The sequence below is a fragment of the Aotus nancymaae genome, unplaced genomic scaffold (genome assembly GCF_030222135.1).
Source record: "Aotus nancymaae isolate 86718 unplaced genomic scaffold, 86718_ANA_hifiasm-v0.15.2.pri h1tg000021l, whole genome shotgun sequence".
In the NCBI taxonomy this organism is placed as follows: Eukaryota; Metazoa; Chordata; class Mammalia; order Primates; family Aotidae; genus Aotus; species Aotus nancymaae.
The window spans coordinates 29,000,292-29,020,956 of record NW_026988433.1 but is presented as its reverse complement, the minus strand read 5'-3'; the positions used below and the strand labels follow the sequence as shown (position 1 = coordinate 29,020,956).

The 20,665-nt window shown below is 41.4% G+C and overlaps 1 protein-coding gene across 5 annotated transcripts in view; it reads right to left on the bottom strand.

Annotated features, from left to right (window-relative positions):
* The window catches only part of GLT8D2 (glycosyltransferase 8 domain containing 2), a 70,882-nt gene that overhangs the window by 2,143 nt on the left and 48,074 nt on the right, over positions 1–20,665 (bottom strand). For all 5 annotated transcript variants that reach the window (XM_064379906.1, XM_064379905.1, XM_064379907.1 and 2 more), the window contains 6 exons: positions 12,958–13,129; positions 8,685–8,802; positions 7,088–7,172; positions 6,372–6,484; positions 3,997–4,163; positions 3,056–3,168 (listed from right to left, as the gene is read on the bottom strand). In XM_064379906.1, the coding sequence (XP_064235976.1) occupies positions 3,056–3,168; positions 3,997–4,163; positions 6,372–6,484; positions 7,088–7,172; positions 8,685–8,802; positions 12,958–13,129 (768 nt within the window). The remainder of the gene's footprint in view (positions 1–3,055; positions 3,169–3,996; positions 4,164–6,371; positions 6,485–7,087; positions 7,173–8,684; positions 8,803–12,957; positions 13,130–20,665) is intronic.

Below are 20,665 nucleotides of genomic sequence, written 5' to 3'. Positions count from 1 at the left end.
AAATATATATCTATAGTGTTTAACTTTCCATGAAAAGTAATGTGATTTATTTTTTTAAACAGCTGAGGCCGGGTGCGGTGGCCCATGCCTGTAATCCCAGCACTTTGGGAGCCCGAGGCGGGCGGATCACAAGGTCAAGAGATTGAGACCATCCTGGCCAACATGGTGAAACCCCATCTCTACTAAAATACCAAAAAATTAGCTGGGCATGGTGGCACTCGCCGGTAGTCCCAGCTACTCAGGAGGCTGAGGCAGGAGAATCACTTGAACCTGGGAGGCGGAGGTTGCAGTGAGCCGAGATTGCGCCACTGCACTCCAGCCTGGAGACAGAGCAAGACTCCATCGCAAAAAACACACAAACAAACAAACAAACAAAAAATGCAGAAAAGTCCATTGAATTACGAGAGGGTTGATTTGCTAGCATTATGTTATTCTAGTGTATGATATTAACAACAACACAACCTGGTATCTGTTACTAATAAACAGCTGTGAAGGCAGCTGCAGAGAAGAAACTAGTTTTTTCAAGCTATAGCAGCATAATTGAAATAATTATCAATCACCAGAGTCTATACAAAGGAAATATTCATTTGGGAAGAGACAACTTCTCGTGAAAAGTCTACTAAGTAAGGCATCCTCATCTCAGCTTCATAACTGAAGGGCTGTGTGGAGCTACCTCAGAGGCGCTTGCAATTTGGGTGATGAAATTGCTTTTAGCTAAATATATTTTGTAAATTTAAAAACTCTTAAGCCTGCCTGTTTAAACCCAAATTTAATGCCCATTAGTGTTATGTTGCCCTTCTGCCTCCAGAACACCCTGAAACCAGATCATTTTTTAAATGATTTTTGTGTAGATTCACTTTGCACACCATCCCTGATTCCAGAAACTTCAGCACAGATGGAAGCTCCATTCTACAAAGAAAAATGACATCTTTGTCTTGAGAATGTCCCTTCCTACTTGTCAGTAAGTTGGATATTTCTCTTTTTTTTCCTTTTCTTTTTTCTTTTGAGACAAAGTCTAGCTCTGTAGCCCAGGCTGGAGTACAGTAGTGTGATCTCCGCTCACTGCCATCTCCGCCTCCCAGGTTCAGGCTATTCTCCTGCCTCAGCCTCCTGAATAACTGGGATTACAGGCGCATGCCATTTTTGTATTTTTAGTTTCACCATGTTGGCCAGGCTGGTCTTGAACTCCTGACCTCAAGTGATCCACCTACCTTAGCCTCTCAAAGTGCTGGATATTTCATAAAATGTAATTCTGAGTCTCTGTTTCAAGATCATAAAATGCTGTCACGTTACTGATCTAAGCTCTGCATAGCTGTTCCTACACGTTTTTAAAAACAGACCTACTTTGATGGGATTTTCTGCACATGGAAAGGTTGATACTTGATCTAATGGTGAACCCGACGTGGCTATAAATCAAATCAGACAGACCACTGACTTTCCTGTGGCACTCTTTTGTGCATACGTATGCTCAGGAAAATCAGAGGATTCTGGTAATGACGCAGAAGCAAGCCACAGAATCATCGAGAACAGACAGTAACTCCGCCTCCACAATTACGTCCTTTCTTTTAAAAAGGAGATTACTGGACATGACACCTTGTAGGGTTGTGAGAATTGGAAATAATATTCACCTTCCTTAACAGAACTTAATCCAGTTCTTAGCAATGTAATGGGAAGTTGGTAAATATAAGTCCATATCCGTTGCCTCCAATTCTAAAATAATCCCCAAAGGTCTGAAAACAAAAGGTTTCTAAATACCTCCTTTGGCAGTAAAACCTAGATCCCACTCAGCACCACATTACCTTTTTAAAATCCAAACCCTTTCTAAACTTCTAAACATGTCTGGCCCAGTGGTTTTGGATAAGGGATTGTGGCCATGTGTTAGAATGGAATGAATGTGTCCTCTATGCCAGGCTCTATGCTAAGCAATTTACATGTATGCAGTAGCTTGCCCAAAATCATAGTTGGGATTCCAATCTATATCCTAAAACCTACACTTGTGTAGTGAATAAAAGACTTAAGGAACTCACAGAGTACAGAGTCAACTGCTTTTTAAGGGATAAATTTTAATGGCAGCTTTCTGAATTCATCCTAAGCCATTATGCTAATTTATTTGGTTTTGTCCACTGTAGGTTACTGCAAGAGAAAATAAAGGTGTGGCTTGACAGTTCAATAAAGCTTTGACAGTGAAAGTTCTCGCTCCCTCTTTTTTTTTTTTTTTTTTTTTGAGATGCAGTTTCACTCCTGTCGCCCAGGCTGGAATGCAATGGTGTGATCTCAGCTCACTGCAACCTCCGTCTCCTGGGTTCAAGTGATTCTCCTGCCTCAGTCTCCCAAGTAGCTGGGATTACAGGCACCCGCCACCATGCCCAGCTAATTTTTGTATTTTTGGTAGAGACAGGGTTTCACCATGTTGGTCAGGCTGGTCTTGAACTCCTGACACCTCAGGTAATCCTCCTACCTCAGCCTCCCAAAGTGCTGGGATTACAGGCATGAGCCACTGCGCCCAGCCAAAAGTTATCTTAATAATAGTTAATGTTTATTGAGCATATACTATATGCTAAGCATGAGTCTAATGGCTTTTCATAAATATCCAGAAACATGCCCCTCAGGTAGCTAAGAATATCAGCTGCACTTGCAAAATCTGAGCACTGATTTGTCCAGCATCACCTGGAGGATTTGAACTGAACAACCTGGTGCTGTATGTAGCACCCTCTCCTCGCCATGGTGCTCACTGGATCTATAAAATGCATATTTGCAGCCGGGCATGGTGGGTCACGCCTGTAATCCCAGCACTCTGTGAGGCCAACCAGCCTGGCCAACATGGTAAAGCTCCATCTCTACTAAAAATACAAAAATTAGCTGGACGTGGTCATGCACACCTGTGATCCCAGCTACTCGAGAGGCTAAGGCAGATGAATTGCTTGAACCTGGGAAGCAGAGGTTGCAGTGAGCCGAGATCACACCATTGCACTTGAGTCTGGGTGGCAGAGCAAGACTCTGTCTCAAAAATAAAAAAATAACATGTACATTTGCATTGTTTTTTTAAAATACTTACCCAGGTGCCTTATGTGCCACAGGGGGTTAATTGTGGAGTATTTCCCGTGAAACACAATCAGCATTGGGGAGGTGGCCACCCCTCCTCCCAGAGAGCTGCTGTAGAGGTTTTCCCTAAGAAATGAAATAGAAAAACAACATTTGGCCTGGAGTCCCCACAAACTCAGATAAAGTAGAATCTAATATTGTAAAAGATACAAGACATTCTCTCACTATGTACTAAGACTTACGGCCTTTCATTCTCCCCTAACTTTTCATTTTGAAAATTGTCAAACCTACAGAACATAGTAAGAATACCATGAACTCCCATATTCATCACCTAGATTCACAGTGTTCATATTTTGCCATTTTAACTCCCAGGTTTTTAAATAGTAGACATGGGAAATCAAATTCTAATCCCACGTTGTTTAGAATAACCTTACTGGCAAATTCAAGGTTATGATGGTATTAAAATATCCAGATAAAAAAGACTGCCAGGCAGTCCAATGATGTGATCATAGCAGTTGTATTAGAGTTATTTTTATCTTCTCTATTTTTTAAACTTTCATAATGAAAAATTATAAATTTAAAAAATCAACCTTAAAAAGCAAAGTTGACTCTATATAATAATCCTTAATAACAAACCTATGTTAAAAGGGGAAACTCAGCTAAGATAAATTAAGATTGTTACGTGGAAGAGATTCAAGTCACATTTTTCAACAACTTACTAGGAAAATGTATAATCAGGGCCTCCTCACTCCACAGGATCTTGATTCCTTTGTTTATACCTTTTGAGGAAAGATTTTAGTTGACCGTCCCCTTTTCTTTCTTAACAGTGCCTCTGTCAGAAAATCTGACCTAAGATGACTGTGAAATATTTCTAACCCTTGAACTATGTGTGGAAAATTAACTGAATGATTTTGTTCCCAAGCATGAAAAAACAGTAGAGAAATCTTCACGTACTCCACATTTTTTTGCATCCATTTCTCCAATTGCTTGGTGATGCGCTGGTGCTTCCATTCTGTCATGTTGGCAACAATCACTCCAGGATTGAAAGAGCAGGTGCTGGGGCTGATGCCAAGGTCTTTGATGGCCTTCTTCCGGTAGTCCAGATAGCCCATATATGTATTCTGTAAGGGAACAGGATGTGTATGCTTTTGACCAGCGAATCTTTTGTTTCTGGATAATGATCATTTTCTTGAAACCCTTGTGCAGTATCTCTGGTTTCCTCCTGTGTCACTGGCCACTTGGTGGTTTCTTGTTGTTTTGTTTTGCTGGTTTCACCTCATTTCTCTAACCTCTAAATGCTGAATGCCCTAAGTCTGAGTGCAGCACCAGTACCTTTCTCTAGCAATAACTCCATAAACAGCCTTGTCCAGTCTCATGGCTCTAAATACCACCCATCTGACAGCCCTGGCCTCTCCTCTACACTTCCAACTCCTGCTACATCTGCCATCCAAATGTCTCCTTTCAGATGCTTAGTAAGGCAGCTCCAACTTACATCCAAAAAATGATCTCAATTCTATCCCAAACCTGCTTCCCTGCCCCTGCCTTAACTCAGTCAGTGGCAACTCTATCCTTCTAGTTACTTGGGCAAAAAACCTGGGGTCATTAGGTCCTCCTTGGCTCCTTTTTTCTCACTCGCTTCTCATCCAAATCTGTCAGCAAATCCTGTTGGTCCCATCTTCAAAATGCTGGAAGCCAAACACTCCTCTTGCCACTACTGCTACCTTCCTGTTCGGGCCATAATTGCCACTCACTGGATTTCTGCAAGTTCCTCCTAAGCAGTATCCTTGCTTCCACCCTTTTCCACCCTACTCTGTCTCTAGGTCACTCATCCCCTCAAAGCTCTTCCAATAGCTTCCCATCTCATTCACAGAAACAGCCAGAGTTCCTAAAACGGCCTGCTATACCCTATACCATCTGACCCTCCAGTATCTCTCCAACTCCTGTTATTATCCTCTTGATCCCCCAGCAACAGTGACCACCTTTAATGAACCAGACTCACCCCTGCCTCAAGATCTTTACACTTGCTCTTTCCTCTTACTGGAGAGTTTCCCCACTAACCATCTGCATAGGTGGTTCCCTCAATTCTTTCAAGTTTAGGTTCAAATGACACCATCTCAGTGGAGCCTTCCCTGATCACCCTATTTAAAATACAGCCCTGCCACCACCCCAATCCTCTGTTAAATATTTTACTGATTTACTGTCTCTCTTCCCACTAGAATGTGAACTACACAAAAGCAGGAGTTTTTGTTTTGCTCACTGTATTACTAGCACCTAAAACAGCGTCAGGCACAGAGTAAGTATTCAATAAGTAGTAGTTGAATGAATGTAGTATGGGGCAGGACACACATATTCTTTCACCCATATAGACTGTCATATTCTATAATTCCTTAATATGATGCTCTCAAACCTTATACAGGAGTCATGGAAATACTTGAGTACTTTCTATGCACCAGGCTCTTTTCTAAGAACTGTACATGTACTACCACGTTACTCTCATGTAATAGCTTTATATGCATTAAAATTCTCACAATAACTACAGGGGAAGTACTATTATTACCTCTGTTTGATAAATGAGGGAGAAACAACTGGCTAAGTAACTCGCCCAAGGTCATAAAACTACCAAGTGATAGTGCCAAGATTTTGACAAAATCGAATCTGGTCCCAGAGTCTATGCCTTGAAGTGCCTTAAAATGCCACACACGTAAAAGTATTTGCTAGAAGCTTTTCTGAAAAACAGCAGTCAACTCTTAATAACACCTCATATTTCAAAGCTACTCCTTTGGTTTCAGCATCACATGTAGATTCAACTTTCCTCATTTCCATCGGGGTAAGGAAATCTTTACCCTTAACAAAATCAATATTTTCTTCTACTGGAAGGGGGATAAAGGTGATGGTCAAAACTCTGAAGACAGAACCAATGATTCAGCAAGTCTATCTTATAGAAAACACCATCTCTGATAGAGAGCATGGTTATAAGCAACCTAGGTAACAATGATCACTTCTGGAGCTTTTATTTCATGCTAGACACTTGGACAGCACGTTATTTCATTATTGCTCACAAAGACACAACAAAGTAGACATGATTGTTCCATGTTTCAGGTAAGGAAAGTGGGACTCTGCAGGGTTAACGTAAGTCGCCCTAGAGTTGGTAAGGTGGGGAGCTGAGATACAAACCAAAGTCCCAGCCCCCTGTGCTGTTCCACCTCCCAGCAGTCCAGACTGTCCTATAGGGTTTTCAAGGTGGAGGTTACACTCATTTTGAGTTGCAGAGAGGTAGAAGGGACCAGAACTGTAGGGTGAAGGGAGGATTTCCAAGATAGTGTGCCCACCTGAAGTCCCACGAGTCTGTTTATGTCCTGAGCAGAGGGCAAATCACAGTCATCTGAAAAAGCCGCTGCATGGCCCAGGGCCAAGGTGGTGTCATACAGTTCTTGGATATCACCTGAATTTAGAAACACCAGCAATTAAAACATTACGGCATTTGTTTTGGGGCCAGATAGAGCCTTAGAGCTTAAACAGTTCCTGATTTTGCTATGGGAGAAGAGTATTGGATCCCTGATTTCAAGTGGCTTGACAATTTATTTAACAAGGGTCATGCCTACAGATTTAGAAAGCCACTTGATGATGAGTTCAGACTGGCATTGATCAAATTTCTTTATTTCTGTTGCTAAAAGTAGGTACCACACCAATGCGTATCCTGTTTGTAATGGAAGAGATATAACACATTTAAACATCAAAACTTAGCTCACGCCTAAGAATGTCATCCGTGATGCTTTATTTCCATACATTATAGGGATACAGGGAAAGGAAAGCCTAACAAGCTATTTATTGCCAAGTTTTGACAATCAGAGTGTCAACTGGATTGTCCTGGTAAGTATCAACCCGTTTCCAAAATACTTCCGAATTTACAACAATACTGTACTCACAACTTAAATAAGCAGTCAAAACTCACTGCACAATTAGCTATGTGAAAAATGAAGAGAGACAGTCATTCTACTTATCAGCTGCTTCTTTTCCACGTGTTCTTGGCAGTTAGCAAGAGTACCTTGTACAATTACATCATCGTCCAAATAGATGACTTTCTCATGTTGGTGGATAAGTAGAGGGAGATAAAATCGAACAAAGTTCAGCTGTTAAAACAACAAAAGAAATGATGGTGGGGAAGAGACATATGGCTTAGTGTCTTCTGAGAGTACTGGAGAGTCGGCTTTGACCATGGCCTCAGCGCACCTCCAGGTTTGGAGCAGAATAAAACAGGAGCTAGCCAGATAGCTCACCTGAGTTTACCAGTGCCTGACATATCTGAGGCCTGAGGCTGAAGCCAGTGCTGGGGATCAGCTATTCTTCTGGATCAAACCCCCTAGTGCAGAGGCTGCTGCCACTTTCATCTCTGTTAACTGCTGCAGTGGGCGTTACAGAGGCTCCGTGGTCAATCTTTTAGGGCACAAATCGCCTGCCTTACTCTACCTCCAGTAATTTTGATAACTGTCAATTAAATCAGCCTGAAATACACACACACACGTGTGTCATCCCAACAGCAAGCTCAACCTTTTAGCTCCTTGAACCAGAAAAAGGAGCACCATGAGCTGTGGGGTAGGAACTTCAAAGTTTCATTACTAACAACATGGCTTAATCTGAAGTCTTAACTCAGCTTATACTCTGACAGTATCTGGAATTGGGGAAAGATCATATCATAGAGGGCTTAGAATTAAGTAAATTTTCAGGGATGAATTGAAGTAACAATCATATGTAGAAGGTGGCTGCAGTTTCTGTAAAACTGCTGTCAAAAACACCACTCTTTTTTTTTTCTTTTCTGAGACAGGGTCTGACTCTGTTGCCCAGGCTGGAGTGCAGTGGCATGATCACAGCTCACTACAGCCTCGAACTCCCAGGCTCAAACAGTCGTCCCACCTCAGCTCCTCTAGGACTACAGGGGTGTGCCACCAAACCTAGCTCATCTAAAAAAAATAAACAGAGCCTCAATATGTTACCCAAGCTGGTCTCAAACTCCTGGGTTCAAGCAACCCTCCCACCTCACCCTCCCAAAGGCTGGGATTATAGGCCTGGCCAAAAACACCACTTTTTATGCAAAAAGAAAAATAAAAAATAAAAAAGGGAGAGGGTCCCTTTTGTAAGAACACTCGTGGTAGAATACCTTAAGATTTCCAATGCTAGGAAAAGAGTCTGTGTCTCCAAAGTGTATTATCTTAGTCAATACTATGAAGTATATAATCCATCATGCTACTCTTTTTTCTTAGCTGTCAGATACTCAAGTTAGATTTAACATGCAATCACAGTTAAATATCCCAACAGCCAACAGGTTCGGGGTACTCTTTCCTGGCCTCAGCTACCTGGCCCTCCTCCAGGTCCAACCTCCACAGACATATTCATACTCGTAAATGCATTCTGCATTTTTTAATGCTTCATTTCTTCTTTAATAACTTCATTGTGTTTCTATAAACCATCTTAAATCCTCTCTGTAGCAGTTGGCTTATAAATTATAGTTAAGCAGAGTTTGGTGGAGATCAAACACCACAAGGCTTCGAAAATAATATTCCACATGCATCTCAGTGCCTAGCACTCCTTACTGAACAAGGGTCTCACCAAGGACTGTTGCCAGCATCTGCATAGTCCCTACTTACGGGCTGCAGCAATTCAGGCCTCGGTGAGTCTGGTCTGATCTTCCCTTTGAGGACCATTGGATTGAATTCCACGATTTTAAAGTTTATTTCTCTCAGTTTGGAATGTTCGATCCATTTTCTAAAAAGATGACAAAAAAACCTCTAGTATACACTTCAAATCTTTCCTTCATTTGCCTATTTCCCCAGGGTCAATCTGTTGCCTCCCTAGAAAGTTAAAATTAAAATGTGTGTAAACTTAGTAGAGTTTAGTCCAATAAATCCTCCTGACTTTTCTCCCCATCTGGTCTGAATTTAAATCTTTTTTCCCCTCAATCACGTAACTCTTTCTGCAAAGGAAATGAAGCAAAATAGTAACCAAATCTCTCCCCAGATCCAAATAATTTCTCCAGGAAACAGGAAGAATGAAAAGTGTTCTTTCTTATGAAGCAGCATCTGTGGTTGTTGGTACTGTCTTCGCCGTGTGGTAACAGCTCTGAAATGTTATGAAGCAGGACATTCTGAACCTTCAACTTTGATTGAAGTCATTTTTACTCTGCTGTTTTGACTCCAAGGCTGATTTGAATTTACCTTTGTCTCTTTGATTCACTCCCTCAATCTTCCCCATCTGTCTTCATTCCCCTTCTTCTCCTTCCCCCTCCCTCTCCCCTTCTGTTTTCTTGGTCTTGCAGAATTTTTATCTTGTATCCAATTCATAATGAGATTCTTGGGAGAAATAATCCCAAAATAAAATATCCAATGACTAAAGCCACCTAGGGTAGAATTTGTTGCTGACTAAAAATCAACAAAAGAATTAAATGTGAACAAAATTTAGATCTGCAAAATCTGAAAAAAAATTGGTCATATCAATTTTAAAAAGTTAGACTATCTAACAGAAAAATAGGCAAAGACTTGAACATTTACTTCCAAATGGTTATAAAGTGTGTAGGAAAAGTGTTCAATAACGTTAGAAATAAGGAAACCTCAAATTTCTAGATACCACTGGACACTTATCAAAATGGCAAACTTCAAAAGACTGATTATACTAAGTATTGGTTAGGACATGCTGGATGTTACATGAGTGTGTTTACTTTGTGATAATCCAGTAAAATGCACACTGGATTTATACAATTTTCTGTTTTGAGATTCTACTTCAATGAAAAAAAAAGCTTTAAAATATGTAAAAGGGAGCTCGGAGTAGACTGGACAGCAAGAACTAGGAAACAGCCCCTGGCCAAAGTCAGAAAGTCATGTGGCTCATGCCTTTTGTTAAGGACAAACCCTTACTCAGAACCCTTAAACATGCCATCCTTTTGGATTTGGTTTTCTGGTTTTCATACCCATGGATAGTTAATGGGCTGTTAACAACAGGTTAAGTGAATGATGAGCAATAGAATGATGAGGAGAGTGAGGAATGAGACAGAAAACCCCAGAAAGCACACACAAGCCCTCAAAATCCAGGGCAGCAAGGGCCATTTAGATTAGAGGCAAACACCTTACAGATCTCTGTACTTCCTCATGGTGCCACTACAAAAACATTTAATTATAAAAGCAGCATGTAAATATATTCTCCTATTGAATGATCAAATAATACTGAAACACCTTGAACTTTCCTTCATCAGCATCCTCCCCAATTCCTGTGTTCTCCCAAGGGATAGTGTTAACAATTTAATAGCTTTCCAGTTCTCTCTCTCTCTTTTTTTTTTTTGGAGACGGAGTTTTGCTCTTGTTGCCCAGGCTGGAGTGCAATGGTGTGATCTCGGCTCACCATAACCTCCACCTCCTGGGTTCAAGCAATTCTCTTGCCTCAGCCTCCCAAGTAGCTGGGATTACAGGCATGTACCACCACACCTGTCTAGTTTTTGTATTTTTAGTACAGATGGGGTTTCTCCATATTGGTCAGGCTGGTCTCGAACTCCCAACCTCAGGTGATCCATCTGCCTCAGCGTCCCAAAGTGCTGGGATTACAGGCATGAGCCACTGTGCCTGGCTTCCAGTTCTATTTCTTTACTGAAACACATACATGTACATGTACACACTTACAGTTAGGGGTTTTGAATTTTCATAAAGTAGAATCATGCTATACAAGTTATACTGTAACCAGCTTTTTCCACTTAACAATATGCCTTGAGAATCTCCTGTGTCTGTTTATACAGAGTGCCTTCTTTTTTTAACAGCTGGATCATATTTTGCAGTTCATTTAAATATTCTTCCACTGGTGGACATTTAAGCACTTTGAAATGTTTTTACTAGTTCACATAATGCTGAAACTAGCATTGTTGTACACATATTCTGGTAATATGTACTAGAATTTTTTAGTACAGATTCCTAGAAGAGGAAATGCCATGTGAGTTAAATTATACATGCATCCAACATTTTGATAAATATTGCCATGTTGACCTCACCACATGCATACCAACTTAGAAAACGCACACCAACTTAGAAAACGCACATCGTGTAAATAAGGAATAAGCGTGTCCAATTTCCTGCACTGAGTAATGGTGTTCTGTTTAATTTTTGCCAACCTGATAAGTGAAAAATGATGTCACTGAAGTGACATATATGTTTTAAATAATGCAAAAATGTTTTAACTTACATTTTCCTATTAATAGAAAAACTTTGCTTATTTATTTATTTTTTATTATTTTATTTTTGGAGATGCAGTCTTGCTCTGTCACCCAGGCTGGAGTGCAGTGGCATGATCTCAGCTCACTGCAGCCTCCACCTCCTTGGTTTAAGCCACTCTCCTGCCTCAGCCTCCCCAGTTGCTGAGATTATAGGCATGGGCCACCACGCCCAGCTAATTTTTGTATTTTTAGTAGAGACAGGGTTTCATCATGTTGGTCTCAAATTCCTGACCTCAGGTGATCCACCGCCTTGGCCTCCCAAAGTACTAGGATTACAGGAGTGAGTTACCACCCCCGGCCTTATTTATGTATTTTTAGCTGAAACAAGGTCTTACTCTTTTGCCCAGGCTGGAGTTAAGTGGTGTGCTCATAGCTCACAGCACCCTCAAGCTCCTGGGCTCAAGGGATCCTCCCACCTCCCGTGAAGCTATGTATCACCATACTCTGCTAATTTTTAAAATTTTTTTTGCAGAGACAGAGGTCTTGCTATGTTGCCCAGGCTGGCCTGACCCCAAGCTATCCTTTTTCCTCAGTCTCCTAAAGTGTTGGAATTATAGAAGTGAGCCACCTCACCCAGCCTACAACACCTTTTCATGTTTATTGGCCATTTGTATTTTTTCCCTCTGTAAATTGTCTGGTTATATTCTATGCCCATTTTTGACTATGTTTTTTAAATTCTTTTGTGTTTTTAAATTTTTTGTAACAATTATGTATTTTGGATAGTAAGTCTATGTCTTTAATACATGTTAAAAATACTTTCTTTCAATCAATTGTATGAGTAGCTTCATTTGTATTTTTCATCATTGTAAAGTTTTTAAATGTTATGCAGTCAAATCTGTCCATTTTTCTTGATGATTTCTGGGCTCAGAGAGACACTCTCCATACCAAGATTTTACAGTTATCTTTCATTTTTATAATATGCTCAAATTTTAATTTTTTGTTTATTTCTTAAGCCAAAAAGAAAGGAAATCTATTTAAGGAAATGTAAGAAAGTAGAGGCCAGGTGTGGTGGCTCACACCTGTAATCCCAGCATTTTGGGAGACTAAGGAGGGAGGACTGCTTGAACTCAGGATTTTGACACCAACCTAAGAAACAAAGAGAGACTCAATCTCCACAAAAAATTATAAAATGAGCTGGGTGTGACAGCATGCGCCTGTCATCCCGGCTACTTGGGAGGCTGAAGCAGAAGGATTGCTTAAGCCAGGGAGGTCAAGGCTGCAGTAAGCTGTGATTGCACCACTGCATACTCCAGCCTGGGTAACACAGCAAGATCTATCAGAAAGACAGGAGGGAAGGGGAGGGGAGGGGAGGGGAGGGAGAAAGAAAAAGAAGAATGAGGAGGGGGAGGAAGAAAGGAGGGAAGGAAGGAAGGAAAAATAAAGAAGAAAGAGAGAGAAAAGAAAGAAAGAGAGGGAAAAAGAAGGAGGAAGGGAAGAAGGGAGGGAGGGACGAAAGAAGAAAGGAAGGAAGGAAAAATAAAGGAAAATGAGAGAAAAGAAAGGAGAGAGAGGGAAAAAGGGAAGGAGGAAGGGAAGGAAGGGAGGGAGGAATGAAGGGAGGGAGGGAGAAAGGAAGGGAGAGAGGGAGGGAGAGAGGAAGGAAGGAAGGAAGGAAAGAAGGAAGGAAGGAAGGAAACAGAAAGTGCCGAAGTCTGTAAGACACAACTTACCGTATTCGAGTCAGAGTATTCCGGAGTCCCACTACATAGAACAAGATGTTGGCATCAGTGTTGCTGTAGATGCTATTGATGGCAGCCATAGTGGCACCCATCCTCCCTGCTGCAGCACAAATCACCACAGGAATCTCTTCTTCCAGTTCTTCAGGAGTCTCTGATTCATCATCTGAAAACATCAAAATCGGTGTCTTGGAACATGAAAGAATTTTGCAGTAGAGCCAGTTTAATGCATCTTCCACACTCCTGGGTGAAGATAGCATAGTGTGGAAGAGGTTGCTGATTGTTCTCTAATATCTAGTCATTCTGTCTTCCCTTAGAAAAGAACTTTGGAATTTAACTGGTACATAGCCAGCCATGAAGACTATTTTACCAGAATCATGTGCAGCTCTATGTGATCAAGTTCTGACCAATGGGATGTTAGTTCAAGTAATGTGTGCCACTGCTGGGTCTACCCTTCAAAGAAATGCTCACCCATCCCCTTGCCTTTCCCATTGGCTGGACTGTTGATATGATGGTGGTAGTTAGAGTAGTCAGCTTAGATCACAAGATGGAAGCTACCTGTTGACCTCACCAAAACCATAATACAGAAGGAATCTTGATCTGGCTAAATGCGGAACTGATACATCAGACTTCTACTTGAGAGAGGAAATAAACTTCTATTTTGTTTATGTCACTATTGAAACCATACCCCCAAAGAGTTAAAGAAATCAATGACTAATAGAAATTCTTGAGTTTGCAGGATGATAGATTAGAAAAACAATTTTTGCTGAAATGATGAAACTCTCTCCGCTTCTGAGATTAAGAAACTGACTGAGGCCGGGTGCGGTGGCTCAAGCCTGTAATCCCAGCACTTTGGGAGTCCGAGGCGGGTGGATCACGAGGTCAAGAGATCGAGACCATCCTGGTCAACATGGTGAAACCCCGTCTCTACTAATACAAAAAATTAGCTGGGCATGGTGGGGCGTGCCTGTAATCCCAGCTACTCAGGAGGCTGAGGCAGGAGAATTGCCTGAACCCAGGAGGCGGAGGTTGCGGTGAGCCGAGATCGCGCCATTGCACTCCAACCTGGGTAACGAGCGAAACTCCGTCTCAAAAAAAAAGAAAAAAAAAAAAAAAAAAAAGAAACTGACTGAAATCAGTTGGAACCAATATGATCAACTGAAGTTTGCACAGAACAAACTTGCTGATGTCACAGCTTGGATTTCCACCCTGTTTTTCATACTAACTCCTCCCAGATTTGCACATGAGACCCATGAGGTAGCATGAAGAAATAACTGTGCATGCCCCAGGACTTTCCAGACCTCCTTTTCCCTTCCATCAATCACCTACTAATCCCAGAATCCACCCTTGAGCCTTTTTAATAAAATTACTGCCTTAAAGCCATAACAGGGACACAGATTTGAGCCGGGCTCCTGTCTCCTTGTTAGATGATTTACAAGAAAATGCTTTGCTTTTCTCAAAACTCAGGGTCATAGTGTTGGATTCTAGCACATCGGGCAGTGAGCCCTTTTGCTCATAACACAAAATCTATTTTGGAGCTATTTTACAGGAGCCAATTGGCTAGCCTAAAACACACACACAGTTTAAAAACAAAGAACTGAAAGCTTCATTTGTCCAACAGTCTCCAACTCTTGCCTGAATCAGAATATTCACTTTGTCTGCACTGCTATAAGATACTAGCTGTGATTTTCCTTCTTCTATCCCCCCTCTAGTCAAGTTTCTCAAATGCTGACAGCAAGAGGAAGGAGGTAAATGAAAGAGCATGACTAATGCACAAGATGAATAATTAATTATTCTTTTGAGCCTTGGCTGTGATATAAAATACCAAAGCCATATAACATCACACTTTAGTACCACAGTACAACTTTCAGCCTTGGAGAAGAATAATGATCTGTAAGTAGAGTATCCACTATCCACTATAAAATGCTCAACTGATTTTTACTTAAAGAGCTCTCTTGCTCTCTCTCTGTCTCCCCCACCACCCCCTCTCCTTCCAGATCCTTTTTGAAAAACCTCTATCCCTGAGGTTCAGGGTAGTTCTAGCTGATATTTAATTCAACAAACATTTCTTGAAACTAACTACCAGGTACTGTGTTTTGTGTAATTTAAGACACATTGAAAATGACCTCCTCTTTCTCCTTCTACTGTGTCTGAAATTTCCATAACTAGAATAATTTTGTTTTCACAATATATTTACTGACATGGGAGAATGCTCATAAGACACTGTTAAGGAGAAAAGAATACAAAATTCTCTCTAATATTTGATCCCAATTTGATACATACATATTTGCAAATGGACCTATGTCTATTTATGGAATTATGCGTGACTTTGATTTTATTTGTATTTCTTATACTTTCCAAATTGTCTAAAGTAGCCATGATATGGTATGGCTCTGTGTCTCCACCCAAATCTCATCTTGAATTATACTCCCATAATTCCTATGTGTTGTGGGAGGGACCCAGTGGAAGATAATTGAATCATGGGAGTGGTTTTTCCCATACTGTTCTCATGGTAGTGAATAAGTCTCATGAGATCTGGTGGTTTTAACAAGGGGTTCTGCTTTTGCATCTCTCAATTTCTCCTGCTGCCGCCATGCAAGAAGTGCCTTTCACCTCCTGCCATGATTCTGAGGCCTCTCCAGCCATGTGGAACTGTAAGTCCAATTAATACTCTTTTTCTTCCCAGTCTAAGGTATGTCTTTATCAACAGCATGAAAACTGACTAATACAGTAAATTGGTACCAGTAGAGTGCAACATTGCTGAAAAGATAGCCAAAAATGTGGAAGCAACGTTGGAACTGGGTAACAAGCAGAGGCTGGAAAAGTTTAGAGGAGTCAGAAGAAGACAGGAAAATGTAGGAAAGTTTGGAACTTCCTAGAGATGTGTTGAATGGCTTTGACCAAAAGCCAGTTAGAGACATGGACAATAAGGTCCAGGCTGAGGTGCTCTCAAATGGAGAAGAGGAATTTGTTGGGAACTGGAGCAAAGGTGACTTTTGTTATGTTTTAGCAAAGAGATCCGAGGCATTTTGCCCCTGCCCTAGGGATTTGTGGAACTTTGAACTTCAGGGAGATAATTTAAGATATCTGGTGGAAAAAATTTCTAAGCAGCAAAGCATTCAAGAGGTGGCTTGGGTGCTGCTAAAGGCATTCAGTTTTATCAGGGAAAGAGAGCATAAAAGATTGGAAAATTTGCAGCCTGACACTGTGATAGAAAAAAAAAAAACCAACAATTTTCTAAGGAGAAACTAAAGCCAGCTGCAGAAATTTGCATAAGTAACAAGGAACCAAATGTTAATCCCCAAGACAATGGGAAAAATGTCTCCAGTGCATATCAGTGGTCTTCATAGCAGCCCCTCCCATCACAGGCCCAGGGCCTAGGAGAAAGTGGTTTCATATGCTGGGCCCAGGGTCTGGTGCTGTATGCAGCCTAAGGACTTGGTGCCCTGTGTCCCAGTCACTCCAGCCATGGCAGAAAGGGGCCAACATAGAGCTCAGGCCATGGCTTCAGAGCCTTGGCAGCTTCTGCATGGTGTTAAGCCTGTGCGTACACAGAAGTGAAAAATTGGGGTTTGAGAACCTCCACCTAGATTTCAGAAGATACATGGAAATGTCTAGATGCCCAGGCAGAAGTTTGCTGCAAGGGTGGGACCCTCATGGAGAACTTCTGCTAGGGCAGTGCAGAAGGGAAATGTGAGGTCAGAGCTCCCACACAGAGTCCCTACTGGGGCACTGCCTAGTGGAGCTGTGAGAAGAGGGCCCCTGTCCTCCAGACCTCAGAATGGTAGATCCACTGACAGCTTGTACCTATTGCTGGAAAAGCCACAGACACTCAATGTCAGCCCACGAAAGCAGCTGGGAGGGAGGCTGTATCCTGCAAAGCCACAGGGTAGAGCTGCCCAAGACCATGGGAACCTACTTCTTGCATCAGCATCACCTGGATGGGAGACCTGGAGTCAAAGGAGATCATTTTAGAGCTTTGATATTTGACTGTCCCACTGGATTTTGGACATGCAGGGTGCCTGTAACCCCTGTTTTGGCCAATTTTTCCCGTTAGGAATGGCTGTATTTACCAAATACCTGTACCCCCATTGTATCTAGGAAGTAACAAGCTTGCTTTTGATTTCACAGGCTCATAGACAGAAGGAACTTGCCTTGTCTCAGATGAGACTTTGGACGGTAGATTTTTAAGTTAATGCTGTAATGAGCTAAGACTTTGGGGACTACTGGGAAGGCATGACTGGTTTTGAAATGTGAGAACGTGAGATTTGGAGGGACCGGGGCAGAATGATATGGTTTGGCTCTGTGTCCCCACCGAAATCTCATCTCGAATTGTACTTTCATAATTCCCACATGTTGTAGGAGGGACCCAGAGGGAGATAATGTGAATCATGGGAATGGTTTCCCCCATACTGTTCTCATGGTAGTGAATAAGTTTCATGAGATCTGATGATTTTATCACTTTTGCATATCTCATTTTCTCTTGCCGCTGCCATGTAAGAAGTGACTTTTGCCTCCCATATGATTCTGAGCCCTCCCCAGGCATGTGGAACTGTAAGTTCAATTAGACTTGTTTTTCTTCCTAGTCTTGAGTATGTCTTTATCAGCAGCATAAACAAACCAAAAAAAAGTTTCTTAAGGATTATTCCTTTTGGACTAAATTGTCATCTTATGGAGGTATTATGTGATATGTTACCTGGAGGCTGTGAAGTGATCTGCCAAAAATGCTAATTTGACTATATTTCTTTGTTGCTGAAAGTTCTTCAGTGGTTCCTAAAAGTTAAAGCCACATCTTTGCCTGGCACACAAGCTCCCTCATGATCCAGCCCCTGCTCACTTCTCCAGCCTCACCTCCTCCTATTTCAGTAACACCAAACTCCTCATGGTTCCCAGAACACTACTCTTATCTCAGTGCCTTTGCATATGATGTTCCCAATGCCTGGAATGCTTTCAATATCCTTTTCTGCATGGCTAATCTTTACATATTTATTCCAAATTCCAAATGCAGTACCAACATCAGATCCTCTGGGAAGCCTTTAACGGCTCCCTACACAAATTAACATATTCCTTCTCTGTGCTGTGGCCTTACCTATGGTTGGATTTATTAAGTGTATTGCAATTTATTTGGTTGCATGTCTTCCCTCTTTCTCCTGTTACACTAGGAGCCCTGTGAGGGCAGAGATGGTATCTTGTTCATCTCTCTATTCTCAGCAGCTGTCCCAGTGCCTGGTACACGGTAGATTTTCAATAAAATCTGAATAGATGAATGAGTATTAGATACCACTATTTGAGCACTTGCCACAATGCACTGGAAGAATCTTTATGTGTCTGTCTCCTCCACTACACTGTAAGCTCATTATATTATCCCCACTGAGTCTGGCACTTTGGGAGTGCTTAATGAAAGTTTGCTGAAATGAACTAAATGGAATTGATGAATGAGCCTCAGAAAACAGGACTCTTGAGGAATAAGAGGGAAGGGTAAAAATGCTGGGGTAGTGCCTGGCTCCCAGACCCAGGCGGAGGCCTTCAGCAGACAACGGGAAGCACAAGGTAAAAGGAGGGCATTTTCATGAAAGAGGGGACACTCCAGAAGAAGGTCAAACATCGAGTGTCCAGCTCTGCTGCCAACACATGACACTGCCACACTCTTTAGGGGCCTCTGCCAGGCAGAGAAACTGAGCACTAACCTAAGCTGAAAATAGTGCTCTCTGCCAAAAAATTTCCCCTGGACAGAATGAAGACAAAGGCATACTGGAGAAATGAGGCGGAAAGGCTTATCAACTGTACCTTCTTCATCAATGCTCCATCCTTGCAGTTTCTTTAAGAATTATCTGCTCCATTATTTGGATTCATTGTACCAACTGGTGCCTGAGCCAATGCATTAAAATGTTGGCTATGGGAAACCATTTGGTGCCTAACAAAAATAGAAAACATCACAATGACAGCAGAATGGACTAGAAATGATTACTGCCTTCATCCCTTCCATAAGCAGCTCTGATCAAGCCACACCTATTCCTAGAAGAGAAGAAATGTTCTGCTCTCCTAGTATCATGACTCAGAATCCCATTTCAAATAAGAATTGTTTTAGCCAAGTGTATCAGCTTGCCACTCCCCAAGTGAGACAGCTGTGAGTGACCAGCACACTAATCACAAAAAAAGTATCAGGAGATTACATGGAATGTCATGATGGGGAGATTACAGAGAATGCTGCCATGTTTTACTTCAGCATAGGACTTCACAGGGCTGCTGGACATTAACTTAGAACACTAATTTTTTGAATTAATGTTTTTTACATTATAAAAATTAATATTTAATTATTGAAAAAATTTCAGTCCAAACCAAAGAGTATTTGGTAAATTGTGACTGTTTTCTGCAGACCTCTCACTCCTACTCCAAAAGTAGACCTACATAACAATATATAACATAACCAGCATGGTGTGTGACCCCTAAACCCTTCTTCATGTTTATATATTCTAAAGAATATATACCTTAAACACTTATTATTTAAAAACCAAAATGGAATCATACTTTTCAGTATCTTCTGCAACTTGCTTTTCCCACTTAACATATCACAAGCATCCTTCCATGCCAACACTACGTTCATCTGAGTGGTATTTTATAACACCGATTTTAAAAAACTTTAACACTGAATGAATAAACATGTGATAATGGATCCATTCATGTGGTCCAAATGCTTTGTTTATCTGTATAGATGATTAGTCAGTCAGGATGTGCATTTCTTTAGAGCTGTTTTAACAGCTGTTTTGAAACTGATCCACTTCTTTCCCTGAAGAAGGGAGTCTGTGGTGGGATTAGCTGAGTGAATGTGTTGGTTTATGAACAGGGAGGGAAGCATGAGGAGTGGAGTCAGAAGTTCAGATGACATTTGTCTTTACATGATTTCCTTTTCTCTCTTTTAAAACAGTTTATTGAGATGCAGATACTACTGTGGACTGAATTGTGTCCTCCAGAGTCCATCTATTAACGTCTTAGCTCCCAGCATCTCAGAAGGTGTGTTCTTGGAGACAGAGCCTTTAAAGGGGAAATTAAGTTAAAGTGAAGTCATTTAGTGCGGCCTTAACCCAATAAGACTGGTATCCTAATAAGAGGAGAAAAAGAGGAGAATCATATAGAGGGTCACAACCAGGACTACAGCACAGAGAAAACGCCACGTGAGGACACAGCAAGAAGGCGGCTGTCTGCATGCCAAGGAGAGAGGCCTCAGGAGAAACCAAACCTGCTTGCACCTTGATCCTGGACTTCCAGCCTCTAGAACTAGAGAAAACACATTTCTGTGGTCTAGCCATCTAGTCTGTGCTGGTTTGTTATGGCAGGCCTAGCAAACAAATACAGATGTTTTTAAAAAATTTACCCATTGTAAATGTACAGTTCAATGATGTTCTGTAAATTTATAGAGTTGCACAACCATAACCACTATCCAGTTTTAGAAAGTTCCATCGAGCTGGCGGGTCTGCAGTCAATCTATTCCCACTCCCAGCTCTAGGCAACCACCAATCTGCTTTGTGTCTCCATAGATTTTCCTTTCCTAGAAATTTCATATAGATGGAATCATACAATATACGGTCTTTCAGGTTTGACTTCTTTTATTTAGCATAGTTGTCTTTCAGGTTCATCCATATTGCAGCTTGTATCAGTCATTTGGTCCTTTTTACTGTCAAAAAGTATTTCATCGTGTGGGATA